The sequence below is a fragment of the Pristis pectinata genome, chromosome 2, assembly GCF_009764475.1.
Source record: "Pristis pectinata isolate sPriPec2 chromosome 2, sPriPec2.1.pri, whole genome shotgun sequence".
Taxonomy (NCBI): Eukaryota; Metazoa; Chordata; class Chondrichthyes; order Rhinopristiformes; family Pristidae; genus Pristis; species Pristis pectinata.
In genome coordinates, this window is record NC_067406.1 from 48,794,123 (window position 1) to 48,814,122 (window position 20,000).

General features: G+C 39.3%; 1 protein-coding gene across 1 annotated transcript in view; it reads left to right on the forward strand.

The window, feature by feature from the left end:
- The first annotated feature begins 423 nt into the window (after positions 1-423).
- The window catches only part of LOC127580705 (sodium channel protein para-like), a 135,207-nt gene continuing 115,630 nt past the window's right edge, over positions 424-20,000 (forward strand). The window contains exons 1-6 of the mRNA XM_052034476.1: positions 424-428; positions 2,095-2,223; positions 11,383-11,468; positions 12,105-12,308; positions 16,434-16,494; positions 19,388-19,532. Coding sequence (XP_051890436.1) covers positions 424-428; positions 2,095-2,223; positions 11,383-11,468; positions 12,105-12,308; positions 16,434-16,494; positions 19,388-19,532 — 630 coding nt within the window. The remainder of the gene's footprint in view (positions 429-2,094; positions 2,224-11,382; positions 11,469-12,104; positions 12,309-16,433; positions 16,495-19,387; positions 19,533-20,000) is intronic.

The window sequence follows — 20,000 nt, forward strand, 5'->3', positions numbered from 1 at the left end:
TGGAACAATCTTTGTGAATATGCTACTGCTGGCAATGAATAAAAATTTTGTCATTATTGAGTGAGTATATGTTGTGTAGCATGTAGTTTATATAATTCTGTAGCATATATATTAAAGATAATTTACTTTAGTGTCTACTCATGATGCGGGGTTGCACCGAGTTGGATTGCATGTCACACAAACAAAATGTTCCTTATCTCTGATTTGTGTTCCTATAAAAGGCACAGACTGGAGGAGACTTTTACTTGGTTACCTTTACATAAGGAAAAAACAGGTCTGGCAGCATGCTTTATTATTTATAACAAGCCCTCTTCTGAGAGAATGATGAGAACTCACTGCCACATGGAGTAGCTGAGGCAAATAGAATATCTGCCTTTAAGTGTTTGAAGGAGAAAGGCGTGGAAGTATTAATTGATAAGTCGGATGAAGTAAGGTGGGGGGAGGCTCCTGTGGAGTTTATAGATCTGATGGGCCAAGTGGCCTCTTTCTGTGCTTTAATTTTGTTTTGTCATTCTTTGTCATAATCTGACAAAATCAATGAACTTGTGTATCAAACATAATTTATAACAGATACATTCAAATTATTGCCCATGCAGTGAAAATGCAGATTTTGTCACTCAATAAATCTGTAATCATTACAGTCATCAGATGTGATCATCATTGATCACCTGGCTGAAGCAATCTGGATCTGCTGGTATGTGAAATGACTGGTTAGAAACACAATGACCACAGATTTCCAGTTTTTGTGAATCAAGGAGAAAATACTCTCTTCTCTCCACAGCCAGGTAGTAGTTTGAAGTCAGTTCTGTTTTTCGGTATTATCTGAATCACTAAACTTGTGTGGCTGTTATTGATTTATATCAACTCTCTCTCTCTCTCTCTCTCTCTCTCTCTCTCTCTTCCTCTCCAAGCTTTCAATTCATGATTACTGCTTTAATGAACATTCTTCCATTCTCCCCTTTTATAAGGAAAAGAAGGAATGCAAATCAAGGTAGCAAGAGACAGCTAGATAAACTTGCCTCTTCTGTGCTTTTAAAATTTCTGTGCTCCAGTGCTTCCACAGGAGAAAGGGTTGTAGGCTGAGATGCAGTATTCTAGCACCTGTCAACTATTTTGTGTTTCCTTCACATGTGTCACACTGGAACTGTTGGATCTGTGCATTTGCCCTAAGAATAAGAAAGAGAGAATCAAGAGAGATGGGGTGGGAGTGGTGGTGGGTTTGGTGGAAGGGGAGTAGCTGAGTATGGTAACACAAAGAGGAGGGAAGAGAATCAAAGCACAAACACACAAAAAGGAAATTGTAATGATAACTAAACAAAAATGGAAATGGAAATCTAGGAGATTATTTTCCTTCATCTAGTTCAGGGCTGATAAGATTATTGACTAACATTCAAAATTAGGCCTGACTACACTGAGTGGTTTAGTTCCATCTAATGGAATAGTAGTGGATAGGTCAAGAAATCTTTATAATGAAACAAAATAGGTTGAGCTATGGATCAGAATTACATAAGCAAAAAGTTATATTTTTGTCAAAGAGCAACATCTCTTAACTCACTTAAAAATTCATCCTTTACTCCATCAGAGAAGCATAATTGCTCACATTCAAATATTTCATCCCGCCTTCACATTCCATTTCCACCCTTAAAGCAAAGAAGCGTAAAAGAATTTAACTTTGTCTGCTTTTGGGGAGGCACAGTATATACATATATATACGTGCCCATCTTGAATGTGTTTGATGATTATTGGGATTTGGGCTCATATCCCTGGTGCACACCACTAGTACTCTCATTGCCCCCATTTCCAACCCCTTCCACCCACCACCTTTACTGCATATGCCCCTATTCAATGGTACTTTTTCCCTTGTGTAATAATACAAATCAGAGTGTTGAAACTGTACTGTTTTGTGTTGCCTTTAATTTGATTTTCTTCTTCTTTTCAACAATTACTAACTGCTGAACCCTTCCCCTGAGACACAGCTCAAGTTAATTGCAACCAGGACTTTGAAAAATAGTAAATCAGATTTATTCATGAAGATTATTAAAGCAAAACTACTTGCATATATATATTCCTAATATTCTATTTATCTTTGTTTAGTCTCCTTTTTACAGCTATATATACGTTGGAAGTTATTATTAAGGTATTGGCTCGAGGCTTTGCCCTACACACATTTTCATACCTCCGGAACCCTTGGAACTGGTTGGACTTTACGGTAGTTTTGTTGGCGTAAGTTAAACTTTCTTATCATTATAAAGAAACTGACTTCAGAACGCTTAATGTTTGCTTTGTACCTGCAATTTTTAATAGCATTTAGCTGTAAGTGATTGTTCAAGGTTGATTCCTGAACAGTGATTTTGGCAAGATTTAGTGGTTAAATGACTTCAGAATCAGTTGCACGCCATTAAATGTAAAATTATATGAAAATAAAGTAAACTGAAAATGCATGCCAAAGGATCAAACAGTTCAAAGAATAAAATGGTGAACCTTTATATATCACTCTTCTTGGAGGCTTATTTTGGAAAATAATAAGTAGATCTTTATCAACCATCTAGTTGGTACATCAGTAAAATAACATTTATCCTCCCAAGTTTAAATTATTTATATTTTCCTAATTTTTATTATTTTTTTCTTCTCCATGTCACTGAAGGGGAAAACATTTACATTAAAAGCAAAAGTGTTTGGATTGTTCTGATGGTTGAATTGGAACTGATTGGTGTAATGCACATATCTCTCACATTGATTATAAGCACAATCTGGGCTTTCACCTTTGCCAATTCATATTTGGCTGTTGGCAGCTGTGTGAGAGCAACTGAGGTGACTCACATTTACAATTTCTCTTCCCTGTTAATTGAAAAGAGATGTGAGCAACGGATTCCAAAATTATGTCATGATAGATGAAAGGTTGTGTTTTTGTTCAAAATACTTCTCTCATTAAATAGTGAAAATATGCTTATGAGAATGGTTTTGAAACTGTACAGAGAATTGCCTGGACGAATTTCCTACCATGGTTGGTCACCCCATGTTTCACCAAGAGAAAGATGGACAAGGTTAAGAGAATTAAAGAAGAGGCAGAGCAAGTGATGGACCTACATTGTCTTGCAAAATCTCTTAATTAGTATAGTATTCTATATTCCAGGAAATAGCATAATTGATACAAAGCTGGAGGGGAAAGTGAGCAATGAGAAGAATACATAAGAGTTTGCAAAGGGATTTTGGACAGATTAAGCAACTGCATAAGAGGATGGCAGATGGAGTATTCATCGAATCATACAGCTGTACAGTTTGGAAACAGGACCCTCGATCACCAAGTCCATGCCAACCATCAAGTACCCATTTATACCAATCCTGCACTAACTCATATTAATCTCCCCACATTCCCATCAACTTCCCCCAAATTCTACCACTCACCTACACACAAGGAGCAATGTACAGTGGCTAATTAACCTATGCACCAACACATTTTTGGGATGTGGAGCTAAACTGAAGGACCTGGAGGAAACCCATGTGGTGATAGGGAGAACATGCAAACTCCACAGACACCAGCTGGAGCTGTGAGGCACCAGCTTAAGTAGTTGTGGGAAGGGTAGAAAAAAAACAAATACCTGCTAAATAGTAAGAAAATAATGAATATTTAAAAACAGAGAGATTTTTATGTGCCAAACACAAGAAATAAACTTGCTTGTACTAGAAAGGCAAATGATGTGTTGGCCTTTATTGCAAGGAGTTTGGAGTTCAAAAGTAGGGAAGTTTTGCTGAGATTGTGCAGGGTTTCTGTGAGACATCAATTGAAGTATTTGTACAGTTTGGTCTCCTTATCTAAAGAAGGGTATACTGGGAGCACAGTCAATACAGAATAGATTCACAAAGTGCATTTCCAGAGGTGTTTGTCCAATGAGGTGAGATTACATAAAACTGGCTACGCTCACTGGACCTTCGGAAAATGAGAGTTGATCTCATTCAGACATAAAAAGTTCTTGACTAAATCTGAAGCACAATCCTGGCAGAGCTCCAACACAGGACAATATGTGTGCTAAACAACAAAAGCAGTATACAATAGATGGAGTTAGGTGTCCACATAGTTAAAAGGGCATATTTTGGCTTTACAGGCCTGCCACATTCAATTATGATTGGTGTGGACAATTAAAGTATTGGCCTCCAGGAACATCCACAATTTTGAAGGATCCCTCCTTACGAGAGTCAAAGGCTAAAGCATTTACAAACATCTTTAGCTGGTCCTGAGTTGGTGCTTCGTCTCAGCTTTCTTCCGAAGTGCCCACCATCGCAGAGGCCAGACTTCAGCCAATTAAATTTTCTCTAGCCATATCAAAAAATGGCTGAGAGCCAGCTTTTTATCAAGTGAGTTTTGTTTTCACTGAAAATGCTTGGAAATTTTCCTCCTCATTGGAATTTCGTAGAGGACCCTAACGCACAGTGGAGCCTCCATAAAATTCAAAATTTGCCAAACTGCTGAACAAATTCACATATGCAAAATTAACATAATCCGTTGTAGGAAGGATATTCAGCCAATGCTATTTAAAGAGATTTTCAACAACTTAGATGTCATCATTCAGTTGATTTCTTCTGGTTTTTCTCATTTGTATTCGATGCTTTCCCTAGTTCTTTCAAGCTGCAGGAATTTGCAGATTGCAAGTGTTGCTAACTTGAAGATTTCCACACAAACCATTTGTCCCCAGTATTAGTGTGTTAGGATTTTCCTGAGAGGTAGCAAGACTGGGATAACGAACAGGGTCACCCAAAGCAGGACAAGCTGCTTTAAGTGGTTTCAACAGGACACTATATCCACCAGGATATTAGGAAGCAATTATCCCACTAGAACTTCAACAGGAAACAATGGACAAGATGCCACTTGAATCTCTCCATTCGTTTCTTTTCTCCAGGGACTACTGAGTGGACTATATATGCAGGTTTTCTGGGTTTGACGGCATCGTTGTAATGCAGTTCTACAATCACTTTGTAGGAGACATTTGTCAACTTCAGCATATATTGGAACTACCTTGATGTTTAGCTGTTGCATGGCCACACATTGTCAATCATGTCAGTCGATGCTTGACATCCTGGCAGTGCCTCAGTCCCTTCATTCTGCAGTGCTCTGCTTCAGCTACGTTTGACCCAGTAAGGCAAACGAAAGGAAAGCTAATGGGTGATCGGGGCTATCAGTTAATACATGGCTGATAATGTTCACATACAATCCATGTTCACAGCATATATACAATGAAACATTTGCTGGTGGCACACAAAATCTGATAGAGCAGACCATCTGATACAATAGAGCATTTCGGTCTCCACTCCCACAGCCTGATCTGTCAGGCAGTTCCTACAGCTCCGGCCTGCCTTTTACAGCTTAGACATGTCCCTTTGTTTGCTTTCCCTCTTTTCTTTTCATCTGGACACATTGCAGCCTTTGGCACTCAACACTGAAAAAAACAAGTTCAGATAACTGTCTTTCTCTGTTTGCCTTATGACAAGACAGTTCCGCTATAGGTTATCCAGCTTTAATATTAACTCAGTTTCACTCTCTCCATTGACACTGCCTGATCTGCAGAGCCTTTCCTACAGTTCTAAGCTGTATTTTACAGCTTTTATATGTCCCTTTATTTTTCTTTCTCTCTTTTTCTTTCTCTATCTATTGTCCTTTCCATTCCTCCCCCACCTTCTCTGCAACTTAAAACTAACTTATTTTCTCTCTTTCCCAGTTCTGATGAAGGGTCTTTGGCCTGAAATGTTATTACTTCCTACAGATGCTGCCTGACCTGTTGAGTCTTTCCAACATTTTCTGTTTTTGACTTCTGTTTTGACTCTCCTAAGCTTGGGTAAGACTAGACCTAGAGGACAAAGATTTAGGGTGAAGGGTGAAATATATAAGGGGAATCTGAGGAGGAACTTCTTCACTGGGTGGTGTGAGTGTGGAACAAGCTGCCAGCAGATGTGGTAGATGCAGGTTCAATTGTAACATTTAAGAGAGGTTTGGATAGATACATGGATGGGAGGGGTTTGGAGGGATGTGGTCTGGGTGCAGGTAGATGGGATTAGGCAGAAGATCAGGTTGGCATGGACTAGATGGGCCAAAAGGCCCCTTTCTGTGCTGTAGTACTCTATGACTTTATGACATATTTTAGTTGTATGGACAGCTCCAAAGAGGTTCTGCAGTAGCTGCAGAATAGGCTTCAAGATCTGTGGTGGTCTGATGCATATTGCTCAACGTCACTACACAGCTTGAAAGGGGTATGGAAAGACAGATGCTTTGTCTGGCTGATAAGTCTAGAACCAGAGTTCACAGTTTCAAAATAAGGATCAGACATTGAAAACAGTGATGAGAATTCTCTGCCCTAGAGGGTGTGGAGGTTTAGTCCCTGGATATATTCAAGACAAAGGCTAGCAGATTTTTGGATTTCTGTTATTTCTTGTATTGTATATCCATGCCTCATGCCCTATAGAGTGATGACTTCAACATAACTTTATGGAAGATTCATTGGAAGCGACAGTGGGACGACCTCAATCACCTGGGCATGGACAAGAGAAGTCTGGGTTTGCTGGCAGACAGCATGCATAAGAACAAGGACAGAATAGCAGGAGTAGGAGAATCAATGTTGAAATCCTGAGAGAATTAACATGTCTGTGCTGCATGGAGCCATTGGTATTCTCCAGGACAGCACCTCAGCCATCAGAGTACTGGAGAATAGATTTACAACATAGAAGAGTACAGCACAATACAGGCCCTTCGGCCCACAATGTTGTGCCAACCTTTAAACCTCGCCTAAGACTATCTAACCCCTTACTCCCACATATCCCTCTATCTTAAATTCCTCCATATGCTTATCTAGTAATCTCTTGAATTTGACCAATGTACCTGCCTCCACCACTGCCCCAGGCAGCGCATTCCATGCCCCAACCACTCTTTGGGTAAAAAAAAACCTTCCTCTGATATCTCCCTTGAACTTCCCGCCCATTACTTTAAAGCCATGCCCTCTTGTATTGAGCATTGGTGCCCTGGGAAAGAGGTGCTGGCTGTCCACTCTATCTATTCCTCTTAATATTTTGTACACCTCCATCATGTGTCCTCTCATCCTCCTTATCTCCAAAGAGTAAAGCTCCAGCTCCCTTAGTCTCTCCTCATAATGCATACTCTCTAAACCAGACAACATCCTGGTAAATCTCCTCTGCACTCTTTCCAACGTTTCCACATCCTTCCTATAATGAAGTGACCAGAACTGGACACAGTACTCTCAATGTGGTCTAACCAGAGTTTTATAGAACTGCATTATTACCTCACGGCTCTTAAGCTTGATCCCTCGACTTATGAAAGCTAACATCCCATAAGCTTTCTTAACTACCCTATCCACCTGTGAGGAAAATTTCAGGGATCTGTGGATATGGACCCCCAGATCCCTCTGCTCCTCCACACTACCCAGAATCCTGCCATTAACTTTGTACTCTGCCTTGGAGTTAGTCCTTCCAAAGTGTACCACCTCACACTTCTCTGGATTGAACTCCATCTGCCACTTCTTGGCCCAGCTCTGTATCCTATCAATGTCCCTCTGCACTCTTCGACAATCCTCCACACTATCCACAACACCACCAACCTTTGTGTCGACTGCAAACTTGCCAACCCACCCTTCTACCCCCCTCATCCAAGTCATTAATAAAAATCACGAAAAGCAGAGGTCCCAGAACTTATCCTTGTGGGACACCGCTAGTCACAGCCCTCCAATCTGAATGCACTCCCTCCACCACAACCCTTTGCTTTCTATAGGCAAGCCAATTCTGAATCCACATGGCCAAGCTTCCCTGGATCCCCTGCCATCTGAGCTTCTGAAGAAGCCTACCATGTGGAACCTTGTGAAATGCCTTACTAAAATCCATGTAGACCACATCTACTGCACTACCCTCATCAATCTGTCTGGTCATCTCCTCAAAGAACACATGATCTGCCCTTCACAAAGCCATGCTGCCTGTCCCTGATCAGTCCATGATTCTCCAAATGCCCATAGATCCTATCTGTAAGAATCCTTTCCAACAGCTTGCCCACCACAGATGTAAGGCTCACTGGTCTATAATCCCCTGGGCTATCCCTACTACCTTTTTTGAATAAGGGGACAACATTTGCCACCCTCCAATCCTCCAGTGCCATTCCCATGGACAACGAGGACTCAAAGATCATAACCAAAGGCTCAGCAATCTTCTCCCTCGCCTTGCAGAGCAGCCTGAGGAATATTCCATCAGGACGCGGGGACTTATCTGTCCAAAGATTTTCTAACAGCTCCAACACATCCTCTCTCTTAATATCTACATACTCTAGAACATTACCCTTACCAACACTGTCCTCAGCGTCATCAAGACCCCTTTCCTTGGTGAATACTGAAGAGAAGTATTCATTGAGGACCTTACCCACTTCCACAGCTTCCAGGCACATCTTCCCACTTTCATCCCTAATTGGTCCTACCTTTACTCCCATCATCCTTCTGCTCTTCACATAAGTGAAAAATGCCTTGGGGTTTTCCTTAACCCTACTCGCCAAGGCCTTTTCACGTCCCCTTCTCGCTCTCCTCAACCCCTTCTTAAGTTCCTTCCTTGGTACCCTATATTCCTCAAGATACCTATCTGATCCTTGCTGCCTAAACCTTATGTATGCTGCCTTCTTCCTCCTAACTGGATATCCCACCTCTCTTGTCAACCATGGTTCCTTCACCCTGCCATTCTTTCTCTGCCTCACCAGGACAAATTTATCCCTAACATCCTGGAAGAGGTCCCTGAACAATGACCACATCCCCATAGTACATTTCCCTTCAAAAATGTCATCCCAGTGATACTTAATGAACCTGACTAAATGTGATACTTGTTGAATACTGGAATTTACAGCTACAGCAAACACAAGTTGACCTTAGATAACAGAACTCTGAGTTTCTACAGCAGCACCCAAAGGTTGGGTGTTTTCTGCTTGGACCATTGAGACATTGGCCGTTAGCATCAGGTTTAGGTCTATATTTCGCCCACACTGCTTTGCTGGAAAGTATGGGCTCCAAGATCTATACTGGACTCAACTAAGACATAAAATGGCAGTTTTCTGACAGCTGCTAAATACACAAAGAATTTCGTTATGTATTCCTATTGACATATTTCTGTTGCTACCCCACCAAAGTACTTGTCTGAATGCCCTACAGTGGAATACATGTGCAACTGCACCTTCTAGAAACTGGTGCTTTAGCAGGCTTTGCTTTCTGCCCTGATAGTGGCTGATTTGTGTCCAATGTTTCACCTCACACAGATCCTGCCAAGATCTATCCTCTAAGATATGCACCATGTTATCTGAGCCAGCTCCTACAAGTGGGAAATAGTGAAGCTATTGTATCTTCATCATCATTTTCCTGGTGTTTTCTATTTCCTCTAAGCTGGTTAAGATATGCAGGCTCATCTGTGCTTCCCTGGTTAGGCCTGTTAACTCTAGCTGTGTGTCATCTTGTCCTGCAGGAGAGAGAGAAAAGTTTATGAATAAGTATCATGCATTTTGTTTGGGTGATGTGGCAATCATGGTTGAACAAGCTGGAAGTGTATGCAAGTATGGTAGTGAGGCTTACAGAAATGCTAAACATGTGAGACTGAGTTCAAACATTAGGTTTGAGCGCTGGCTGATAGAAGATAATAATGTATGAGTGATTCACTGCACTGATTTGCGTATAAGGTTAATGGTGCAGTTGGTGACATGTGACATTTGTAGATATATAATATAGAACAGCAGAGCACAGGAATAGGCCCTTCGGCGCACCATGTCTGCACCTACCATGATGGTTTCAGATCTGACCACGGTGGCTATATCACAATGGTACCTCTTTGGCTGTGAAGCATCTTGAGGTTGTGTAAAGTGGGTTAATCTGAAAGATGACACCCCTATCAGTACAGCAGTCCTTTAACAATACACTGAAGTGTCACTGACCCACACATATATTCACTGACCTTGACTAAACATGCAAAGTTATTGAGCTTTTTAAACTGTATCCAGGTACTCAATGCTTGATTTCTTATATTCACTCTTATTGCTCCCTCTCATCCCAAGGTCTCTTAGCATATCTCTAGAATGTCTCAAGTTCAGGAGATGTAGTACTGGTCTCCTTTGTGCTATTTCCCTCACCAAGTCTTCCAGTGCGGTTAACAAAACTGATGGAGCCGCATCCTTATGTTTGGTGCCATGTTTTCTTACAAATTACAATCACCTCCAAAATGACCTGCTGAAGCAACAGATTAGAGGGCAAGCTTGAAATGGTGCAATCCATTAGTGAAACTGCACGTCCTGTTTATCCTGTAAAGGAATTCACACTCAGTTTGTGCTGAATGGACACTGAAATCATGATTGACAGGCAGAACGAATTTGAGGCCCTGCTTACACCAAGTTGAGTTAATCACCCAGTATAATCCATATGCACATTTTTCTGTCTCTTTACAATTTAGTTCTCCCCCCTTCCCCTACTCCCCTCCCACTCCTGGTAGCCAAGAGCGCCATATTCAGGTTTCATATTAAATCTGTCAAAGGGCGTAAGACTTCATGGGATGTGGGAGTAAGATGTTATATGTAACTCTGTTGATTTTATAACAACATTTTACATGCAGACCTTTCAACCACCTTTCTCTAGACCACTTCACTCCTGAAAAAGTAAATGACAGCCATGCCATAGAAAGCTAATTCTGGCAAATTCAAATTTTAATTGATGAGTACTTTCATCAAAATTCACTTGGCCCACAATATTACTTCTACCTGCAAAGATAATCATAATCCAAAGGTACTTTCAGAAGGAGTTATTTTTGGACTGTGAATAGTTCCAGGGAATGACCACAGTAATCAGCTGACCTGATATTTTCTGAATATATATCTGTCATTTGAAACTCTATTGAGTTAGTAAAACAAAAAGAAGAAATATCTGAGTCTAATTATGGGTTAGTTGATAGCACTGTTGTTTCTGAGGCAGAAGGTTGTGGGTTTGAGACCCACTCGAGGGATTCAGTGTTAAATGGTGATTGTACCTTGTGGAAAACATGACACCACATAATTCCATGACTTTTGTTAGCTTAGCTGCAATGGTTTATAATGCACAGATTAATAAAAGTGAGGCCTTTACTCAAGCCATAGCCTGAAGCAAGATAGTAATCCCTGTTGTGATAGATCATTTATTTACCCACTTTACCAAGATGGATTATCTGATCATGTAGTTATTTGTGGGAGTTTTCTGTGGAAGCTGTTTCCTTCATCACCATGGTGACTTCGTTTCCAACATCATAAAGGTTATTATGTAAATAAAATTCTTACTTTTCCTTATTACTGATGCCTAACAAAGTACCATGATGTTGCTGTTCATGTCATTATTTGTTTGTTTTCAGTTATTTGACGTTGGCATTTCCAATGATTCCTGGATTATCTGCATTAAGAGCCTTCCGAGCTCTTAAGATGATTGCTATTTTACCTGGTAAGGACAGTGGAGCAATTTAGCATTGTAAGATTCATTCTGATTCCATACCTGGTATCAACAATTCAATAGTATACTCTTCTGAGCCTCTTTCAGCTCTGTTGAATACATTACAAGTAGTTCATCTGGAAATTTGAATTAAAACAAAAATGTTGGCATTGGTCAACAAGTCAAGCTGCTCCTGTGCAGAGTGAAATAGAGCTAATATTTTGGGTCCAAAATAAAGACAGAAAATACTGAGAACTCTCAGCAGGTTAGGCAGCACTGGGGGAAAGAAAAACAGAGTTAACATCTCAGGTTAGATATGCTTTGTTAGAGCCATACTTAGCATCCACGAGTTCCAGCAGATCTTCCAGGCATTTTGATAGATTCCTGCCAATATAATATACCAGAGGATAAAATAGCCTCTGCAAAAAAAAAGGTTAAAAAAAGTTTATCTTTCACTTGGCTGGCTTTAAACAAACAATCAGTGTGTTCAGAAATTGAGCATTAGCTGTACAGTAGTAATTGAATGTGGTTAACTCCCACTAACCACCAGAATTCTTATTATTTCCACAAACCTAAATATAAGCCAACTGTTATTTATATTGTAACTGTGACCTAGTCTCAGTCAAAGGAAAATTTATATTTCTGCAGGACTAAAGACGATCATTGGTGCTATATTCAAGTCTGCCAGGCTATTAATGGAGGTCCTCCTTCTCATGATGTTTGTTCTTCTAATTATTGCATTGTTTGGACTTCAAATTTTCAAAGGTGTTCTGACACATAAGTGTATAAAAAATATGGAGCAAGGAATAAATATTACTCATAAAGAATGGGATGATTATATTCAAAACAAATGTAAGTATTGATTCATACATTTATAACCATGAAAGACAACTGTTATCTGTATATATTAGTAACAGACACTGTTGAAATCTGAGACTATAACCTGTTTACAGTTTTCACCTTTCAATTAAAATCTATTAAATTCAAATAATTTAAATTGAATTAAATGAAATTCAATTAAAAGCCTAGAGTTCTGACTCACCTTCTGTTAGATCGAACATTACCAACCAAGTTGCAAAAACAAGTACAAAATGCATCCATGGTTGTTTTTCTTAAGCAATCCGATAAATCACCTCTGTGACTTTGGCAAATAAGATTAACAGCAAGAAGTAATCACTATGGCTTGGCCTTGTCTTGGAATAACAGTGTGTGGCAATTGTTTCTTCTCCATTTTTCTCTTTGCCCTATTTAAGATCATCTAACCTCACCTAGCTACTGTTCCACTGACACACTTTCTCATTAAATTTCCTTTTTATTGATATTTCAGCCAAAGTTGTAAATATTTCCCTATAATTTTTAGAAAGTTATACCACAGAAGGCAACCCATTAAATCCATGTCGGTCAAAAATGGAGGTATATAAGTTATTACCAGTTCCTACCTCTCAGTCTGTAGCCTTGTAGGTCATGGCTTCACATATAATTTTTAAATGCAGTGAGTTCTTGTGTCTCCAGCACCTTTTCAGCCAGTGAATTCTAGATCCTCACTACCCTTTGGGTGAACATAGTCTTCCTCCATTTCCTTTTAGTTCTTTGATGAATTAACTTAAATCTTTGTCCCCAAATCACTGACTTCTTGGCTGAGGTGAATATGTCCTTCCCGTTCACCTGTTCATGCCTTTCACAAATTTTTATGCTTAATTAAATTTCCACTCAGCCTCCATTTAATCCAAAGAAATCAAGCCCACACTAGTAAATTTCTCCTCATAATAATAATTCTCCAACCCCAGCAACATCCCTGCGAATCTCCTCTGCATCCTCTCTAATGGTATTACATCCTTCCTGCAGTATGGTGGCCAAACTGAATTTAGCAGAGCAGGGATGTCATGCTAAAACTATATCCAACATAAGTTAGGCCTAAGCAGCTTCAGGGATCTATACACCAGCACTCTGAGGTCCTGTGGGTCTTCGACAGGATGGTTTAGTATCCTACCATTTCTCACATCTTTTCTTGCCTTGTTTGTCCTCCCCAAATGCATTACCTCACATTTCTTGGGATTAAATTCCAGTGTCACTTTTGTGCTCCTCTAACCAGTCCTTTGCTGCCTTCCTGCAGACTAAAATTTTTTCCTCAATATCAACAACATTGTGAATTTTGGCATTCATCAACAAATTTTTAGATCATGCTTAAAGGAAGGCACCTAGCATTGAGCTCCACAGAACCCCACTGTACACAGATTTCCAGTCACTTAGACTTATAATTGCTTTAGCACACTGAGCCAAATTTTAATACAATCTGCTACATTCCTTTGAATTCCAAGGACTTTAACTTTTGTGATTGACCTGCCATTTGAGGCTTTGTTAGGTACCTTGGTAAAATCCACGTTGAATACATCAAATGAACTACCCTCATCTACCCTCCTCAAAAATTCAATGGATTCGATCCAACCTGTCGCCCTTGCTTATCCCACAGGCACAATTACTTTCTGCATCAGCCATTCTCTTGGAAGCTGCACTCTGTAGCCATAAAGTGCAGTGGACTATGAGTGGTCACCAGGCCTCAGGCAGCAAAACCTAAAGACCAGTCCCCAGACCTCCCTCTATTTTTAAATGTCCCTGATAGTCAAAAACATTTAAAAAGAATTGAAATGGAATTGAATAATATCACAAAAGAAAAGTATTTATTAAAATAATTCAAAGTAAAATAAAATGAAAGAAGGATATAGAAATTAGATTCAGGTTTGGATGACCAAAAATATGGAGAGTGAAATAAGGAAGGAAGAAAGGAAATATTACAGATGCCAGGTTGTTAACACAAATAAGAACCAAGGTGACACAGAAAGTTCAATGGGAAATAAAACATGGAATAAGAATGGCAAAGAAAGAGCATAAGACTGGCAACAAACATAAAAGGGAATCCAAAAACATTCAATAGTCATGTGGAGTGAAAGACTGGTAGGAGGTGGGGCAGATCAGAGCTCCTTATCCTGTCACATTTCACCATAGTTTTAGACTCTGCTTCCAAGCTCATCCCTGTTACCTAAAACCAGCTTTTCTAAATTGTGGGTCACAACCAAAATTAGGATTGTGACATCGGCTGATGGGATGTTGAACCAGGAGTCACATTCAACCAACCATGTTAAGTCAGATGCTTCCATTCAAACCGCACACCATTCTGATGTGGAAATCTAGTTTTAAATTGTCACTAGATCTAAGTTTCCCAAATTCCTCCCCAGTAATTTTATGGGAATACCTTTACCAATCAGACTATTAAGGTACAAAATGGCTGTTCTCAAGTGCAGTTGAGTATGAGCAATAATTGACAACCTTGCCTATAGTGCTCACATCTTGTATGTCACGGAAATTTTTCAGAAATTTTTATGTATCACCCTGCCAACCAGCCTTTATCCTTGAGTGAACCTTTGACACAGACTGTCCCCAGGTAACAATGGGTTCCATTTTTACAGACATCCATAAATCAATTTTGTTTGTAAGTCAGAAAGTACACTAAAATCACTTGATATGGTATCCATACCTCCACAGTATTGTAATGAATAGCATCAAAAGCACATAAGACTGATAAGAAAGAACAATTTCTAAAAGTGAAGAGAGAGAGGAAACTAGTTCTGCCATTTGTAAGAGTGAATGTATGTACCTACATCGTACTTTTGAATTTAATAACATTATGGGAGTTCGTACTTCTGCAGGGTTTGGGCATTCATAACCTGGGAACAGCCTGTAGTTTATTTTGACAAATCACTGGACAGTATCAGAGCTGAGTATGACTCTGATTGTACCAAATTTTAGACTTAGAGTGGACATCATTAAGCATTGATCAAGTGCTGGAACACTGGGCAATGTTTGCTTTCCTAAAATACAATTGTTAAGACTAATTGTAGCTCCTAGGCTGACAGCAGTAAATTCAATACAGGTATAGAAGAAGGAACTTCCTAATTAGTATGGCTCAGTAACTCATCAAGTGAACTAATGAACACATTAGGCAAGCTGATAAATAAGAACTCAGGCTGATTTACCATTAACTATTTTTCCCAATTCAGAGACAGGAAACTAGTTTTAATGCTCCTCTAATGTCAGGATCACCTAAATTAGCACAGGAATTCTCCTGCTCTGTACAGCTCAATTCAACACTAAATGTTGCCAGATATGACAAATAACTGGGTATTACTATAGAACCATAGAACCATACAGCACAAAACAGGCCCTTCGGCCCACCATGTTGTACCGTCCATCAAATCACCCTCACACTATCTAACCCTTTCCTCCTGCATATCCCTCTATCTCACATTCCTCCATGTGCCTATCCAACAAACTCTTGAACCTGTCCAATGTATCTGCCTCCACCACCACCCCAGGCAGTGCATTCCATGCACCAACCACTCTCTGGGTGAAAAACCTCCCCCTGACATCTCCCCTGAGCCTCCCACCCATAACCTTAAAGCCATGCCCTCTCGTCTCGAGCATTGGTGCCCTGGGAAGGAGGCGCTGGCTGTCTACTCTATCTATTCCTCTCAATATTTTATGTACCTCTATCATGTCTCCTCTCATCCTCCTCCTTCCCAGTGAATAAAGACCTAGCACCTTAAGCCTTGCCTCATATTCCATATGCTCTAATCCAGGCAGCATCCCGGTAAATCTCCTCTGCACCCTCTCCAACGCTTCCACATCCTTCCTATAATGCGGCGACCAGAACTGAACACAGTACTCTAAGTGTGGTCTAACTAGAGTTTTGTAAAGCTGCATCATCACTTCGCAGCTCTTAAACTCAATCCCACGACTTATGAAAGCTAACATCCCATAGGCCTTCTTAACTGCTCTATCCACCTGTGAGGCTTGGTACATGTAGTGTGAAAAGAGGAGAAAATAGTTTTGCAAAATTGAAATATTGTGCATGGATTGATGTAATAGCTTTTCCTTTCAGCCCATATTCCCTTTTTAAATAGAATCCATTGTTTTTTACAGCTAACTGGCTTGTGACTGAAGATATTGACATAATGGTTTGTGGAAATGGAACAGGCACTGGGTAAGTATTGACTTTGCTAACCGTAAGCAATGAAAGAAGACTATTGCTAAGAAAACAGCACAATTAATGTGTAATAGATAAACATTAAATTATACCAGCTCTGATTACTATGAAAATAAGCTAATGCATATTCCTTATGAACGGCATTCTCCCAATTATAGATATAAAGATTGACATCTTTGATATCTTCTTCTCCTCGCTCTGAAGTATTATGGTAGTTTTGTCAGCTATAACACTGACAACTGCTTCCTTCAGCTTTCCAAATATCAGAACTGTTATTGGCCATTAAAAACAGGGCCCAGTTCCTTGACCATATGAAAAGAGACACAAGTAACTGACAAACTATGATTAACTAACCATTATTCTTAATTTAAGTCAAAGACCTAATAGCTTTACCTTTAAGCTATTTAAACAGACTTAAAGACTAGTTTCTGCCTTAATCACTCAAGAGGTGAATCCTCTTCATCAATGAGGTAAAGAGGTTTAGATGATCAAACCGTAGTAATGAAGAGTTTAACGGTGGGTTGCTGACTTTATTAAACACAATGGAAACCTCAGTTCAAAAAGAAAAATATTGCAGATGCTGGAAACACCCATCAAGACTTGTAGCATTTATGAAGAGATAAAGGTAGGATTAATATTTTAGGTCAGTATCTCTTGTCAGAATTGGAAGATGTGGCAGATAAGAAGGAAGAGAAGCAAGGGCAACTGGTGGTGAGGAGGCAGGGAGTATGGAAGGAACAGCTGTAGCAGGCACGGTAGTTCTGAGCTGATTGGAATTAGCGCTCCCATGTCCTGCTATTTATGACAGCAAGCCCTGCAGAAACTTCTTCTGTTCTGAATGTTATGATTATATATGAGGGAGCAATATAACACAATGCTAACACAATTCAGGTGTACTCATAGGAAAGGTGTTCCATGGGAAAGGTATTACCTGCTATAATAAACAGCATGCTTTTCACCTGATTAATGCTACAAATGGAAAAATAATACCAACTTACTAATGAACAATAATGTGAAAGTTGTCAGTAATATGTTCCCTGTTAACACAGTTGCCTAGAAATTAATCCCCAAGTCAATGGAATGAATTTTGATACAGAATACAAAGTACTGACATTATTATATAATTTATTAAGCACAACTGACTAGGGATGAATTTCCAGGCAACAATATTTTTTGTCATGTGTGTTCCTTGGGCTCCCATATACATGTCATGCAGACACTAACCATGGAATGTACTGCTGCTGGTATTGACCCTTGGGATCTCCATCCTTCAGGATTCTTAAACTTTTGTTTTGTTCTCCTTGACTGGCCATATTTGAAAGACCTGTTAATGATCATATTCAGTGCAAAAATGTGTAATTTGCAGTCAAATACAAGGCCTCGGTGCCATGCAATGCTACAGGCAGCTGCAATGTCTCGAAAAAACAAATATTTTTCTCGCATAACTTGAAATCCAGAACTGTGTACAGGGACAGACCACCAATGTCTTGAGCTGAGGGGTCTGGATACATTTCACAGGACCCTCAGACTTACACCAGCTGTGGCTGGAGCATGTGGTGTTGCCCCCTCTTTGAACTGGACCATTCACATTGTTTAAAGAGATATGATCAAATAAGTAGTCTGCTTTTCCATTTTATTCGATCTATGTTTTTTAATTCTATGTACTTAGATCTGTCTTCTATACATTTATTATTTTTGCTTCTTTTAATTTTGAGAATTTGTTTTATCTTTTGAATCCATTTGAACATCAAAGACATTTAAAAATTGTTCAAAGGCCTTTGACAATTTTGACATGTCAAAAATCCATCAGATCAGTCTGAAGGCTGGGCCTCAGGATCCACTGCTTGAGGCCTTGTCAACACTCAAGGCCAGCTCTGGCTTTTGGGATGGCAAAGGCAACTGGACTTAAAGGATGATTGGACACATGAGATCATAAAAGTAAATAGGAAAAGCGAGCATGGGCAGCAAGTTAAAATTGTGCTCAGTCTGGCTTGTGCATTTGGCAACTGGGAGTTAATGATGCCTTCTATTGATGGTCATGCATGAATGAGATAGGTCATTAATCACTTTAGAACCTCTGGTGATTAGCTATGTTCGAAGATGGCAATGTCATCAGCTTGTTTTCCAGATTTATTTATTTTATTATTTTGTTCTAGTCTATTTCTTTCTAGACATTCAATCACAAATTGTTGGAGCCAATTTTTCATTGTTATACCAAGTTTAGTAACAAATTCCAGAACTAATTGTCTGGTCCTCTAATCTTGCCAGTCTTCGTCACTTTAATAGCCCTTGTTGGCAGGATGTGGTTAGTTAAATTGACACTGGGTGGTTTAAGTTGCTCTTGAACTTGTTGTCTGACCTTCTCTATGTATTGCTTGCTCAAGTTACTGTAAGTTGATGTTTTTGCATCAGATTTTCACTTTGAAGTCTGCTGAAGTTAGACATTACTATTTTTTGGTGCATTTGTCTGAAGAAGGTTAAGACTACGCTAGTCTTCATATCCAGTCCTACTACAACAAAAAGTCATATCTCCTTTATGATGTTGCTTAAGGTATTTTATGTCAGCTTTTGCAACTTGATGTTATTAAAGATCTGCTTGCAATGCTTTTTCCACCATGGAATCCTGAATAGAACATGGCAGTTGAAAAGGATTAATTGGATACAGTAGGTTGATGGAAGAACTAACACTAGTATTGATGATCTGCTGCTCTGTATCATTCCACAATTCTATAAGTGAATACTCTAGTCAAACTTCAATGCTGAGGAAACATTACAGTACTGGAGATGCTATATTTTTGAAAGAGGTGCAAAATATGTTCATAAACTCTTAAATTGATAGCTGTAGATCATTATGCTAAAGTGATTCTATATTTTGCTACTTTATTTACAGGAGGTGTCCCAAAAACTTTACATGTATCGCTGGCATTGGAATCAATCCAAATAATGGATATACAAATTTTGATAATATTGGATGGGCATTAATTACGGCATTTCAACTCATCACACTTGACTTCTGGGAAAACACATATAACTTGGTACGAATTCTAATGATAAAACAGGAGATTGCAGTAAATGATCATACACAAAACAAAGCAGCCATATTTACTCATTGCACTAAATCCTATATTTTTCTGCTGTCCTTAGCAGTAATGATTCTTCACAATCCTTAACAGTAAGGAATTATATAGCATTTGGATATAAGTTACTAGACAGACAATAAATGAGAACTGAATATTGGTTTGATGTTTATGGGAGTTTTCTACACAAACTGGCTACCAGGCTTTCTCTAATACCACAGTCATTATATTTCAAGTAGTACTTCGCTAGCTGCAAAGAACTTTAGCACATTACGAAAGGCATATGAACAACTTTTAAAAAAATTGAAGTAAGAGGTGAAACAACAGAATTAGACACCGATTATAATTGTCCTCACATGATTTGAAGCATTAGAGAAGAACGTATATAGAAGACTTTGTTCTTCACATTTTGTGGTCATGGTGAAA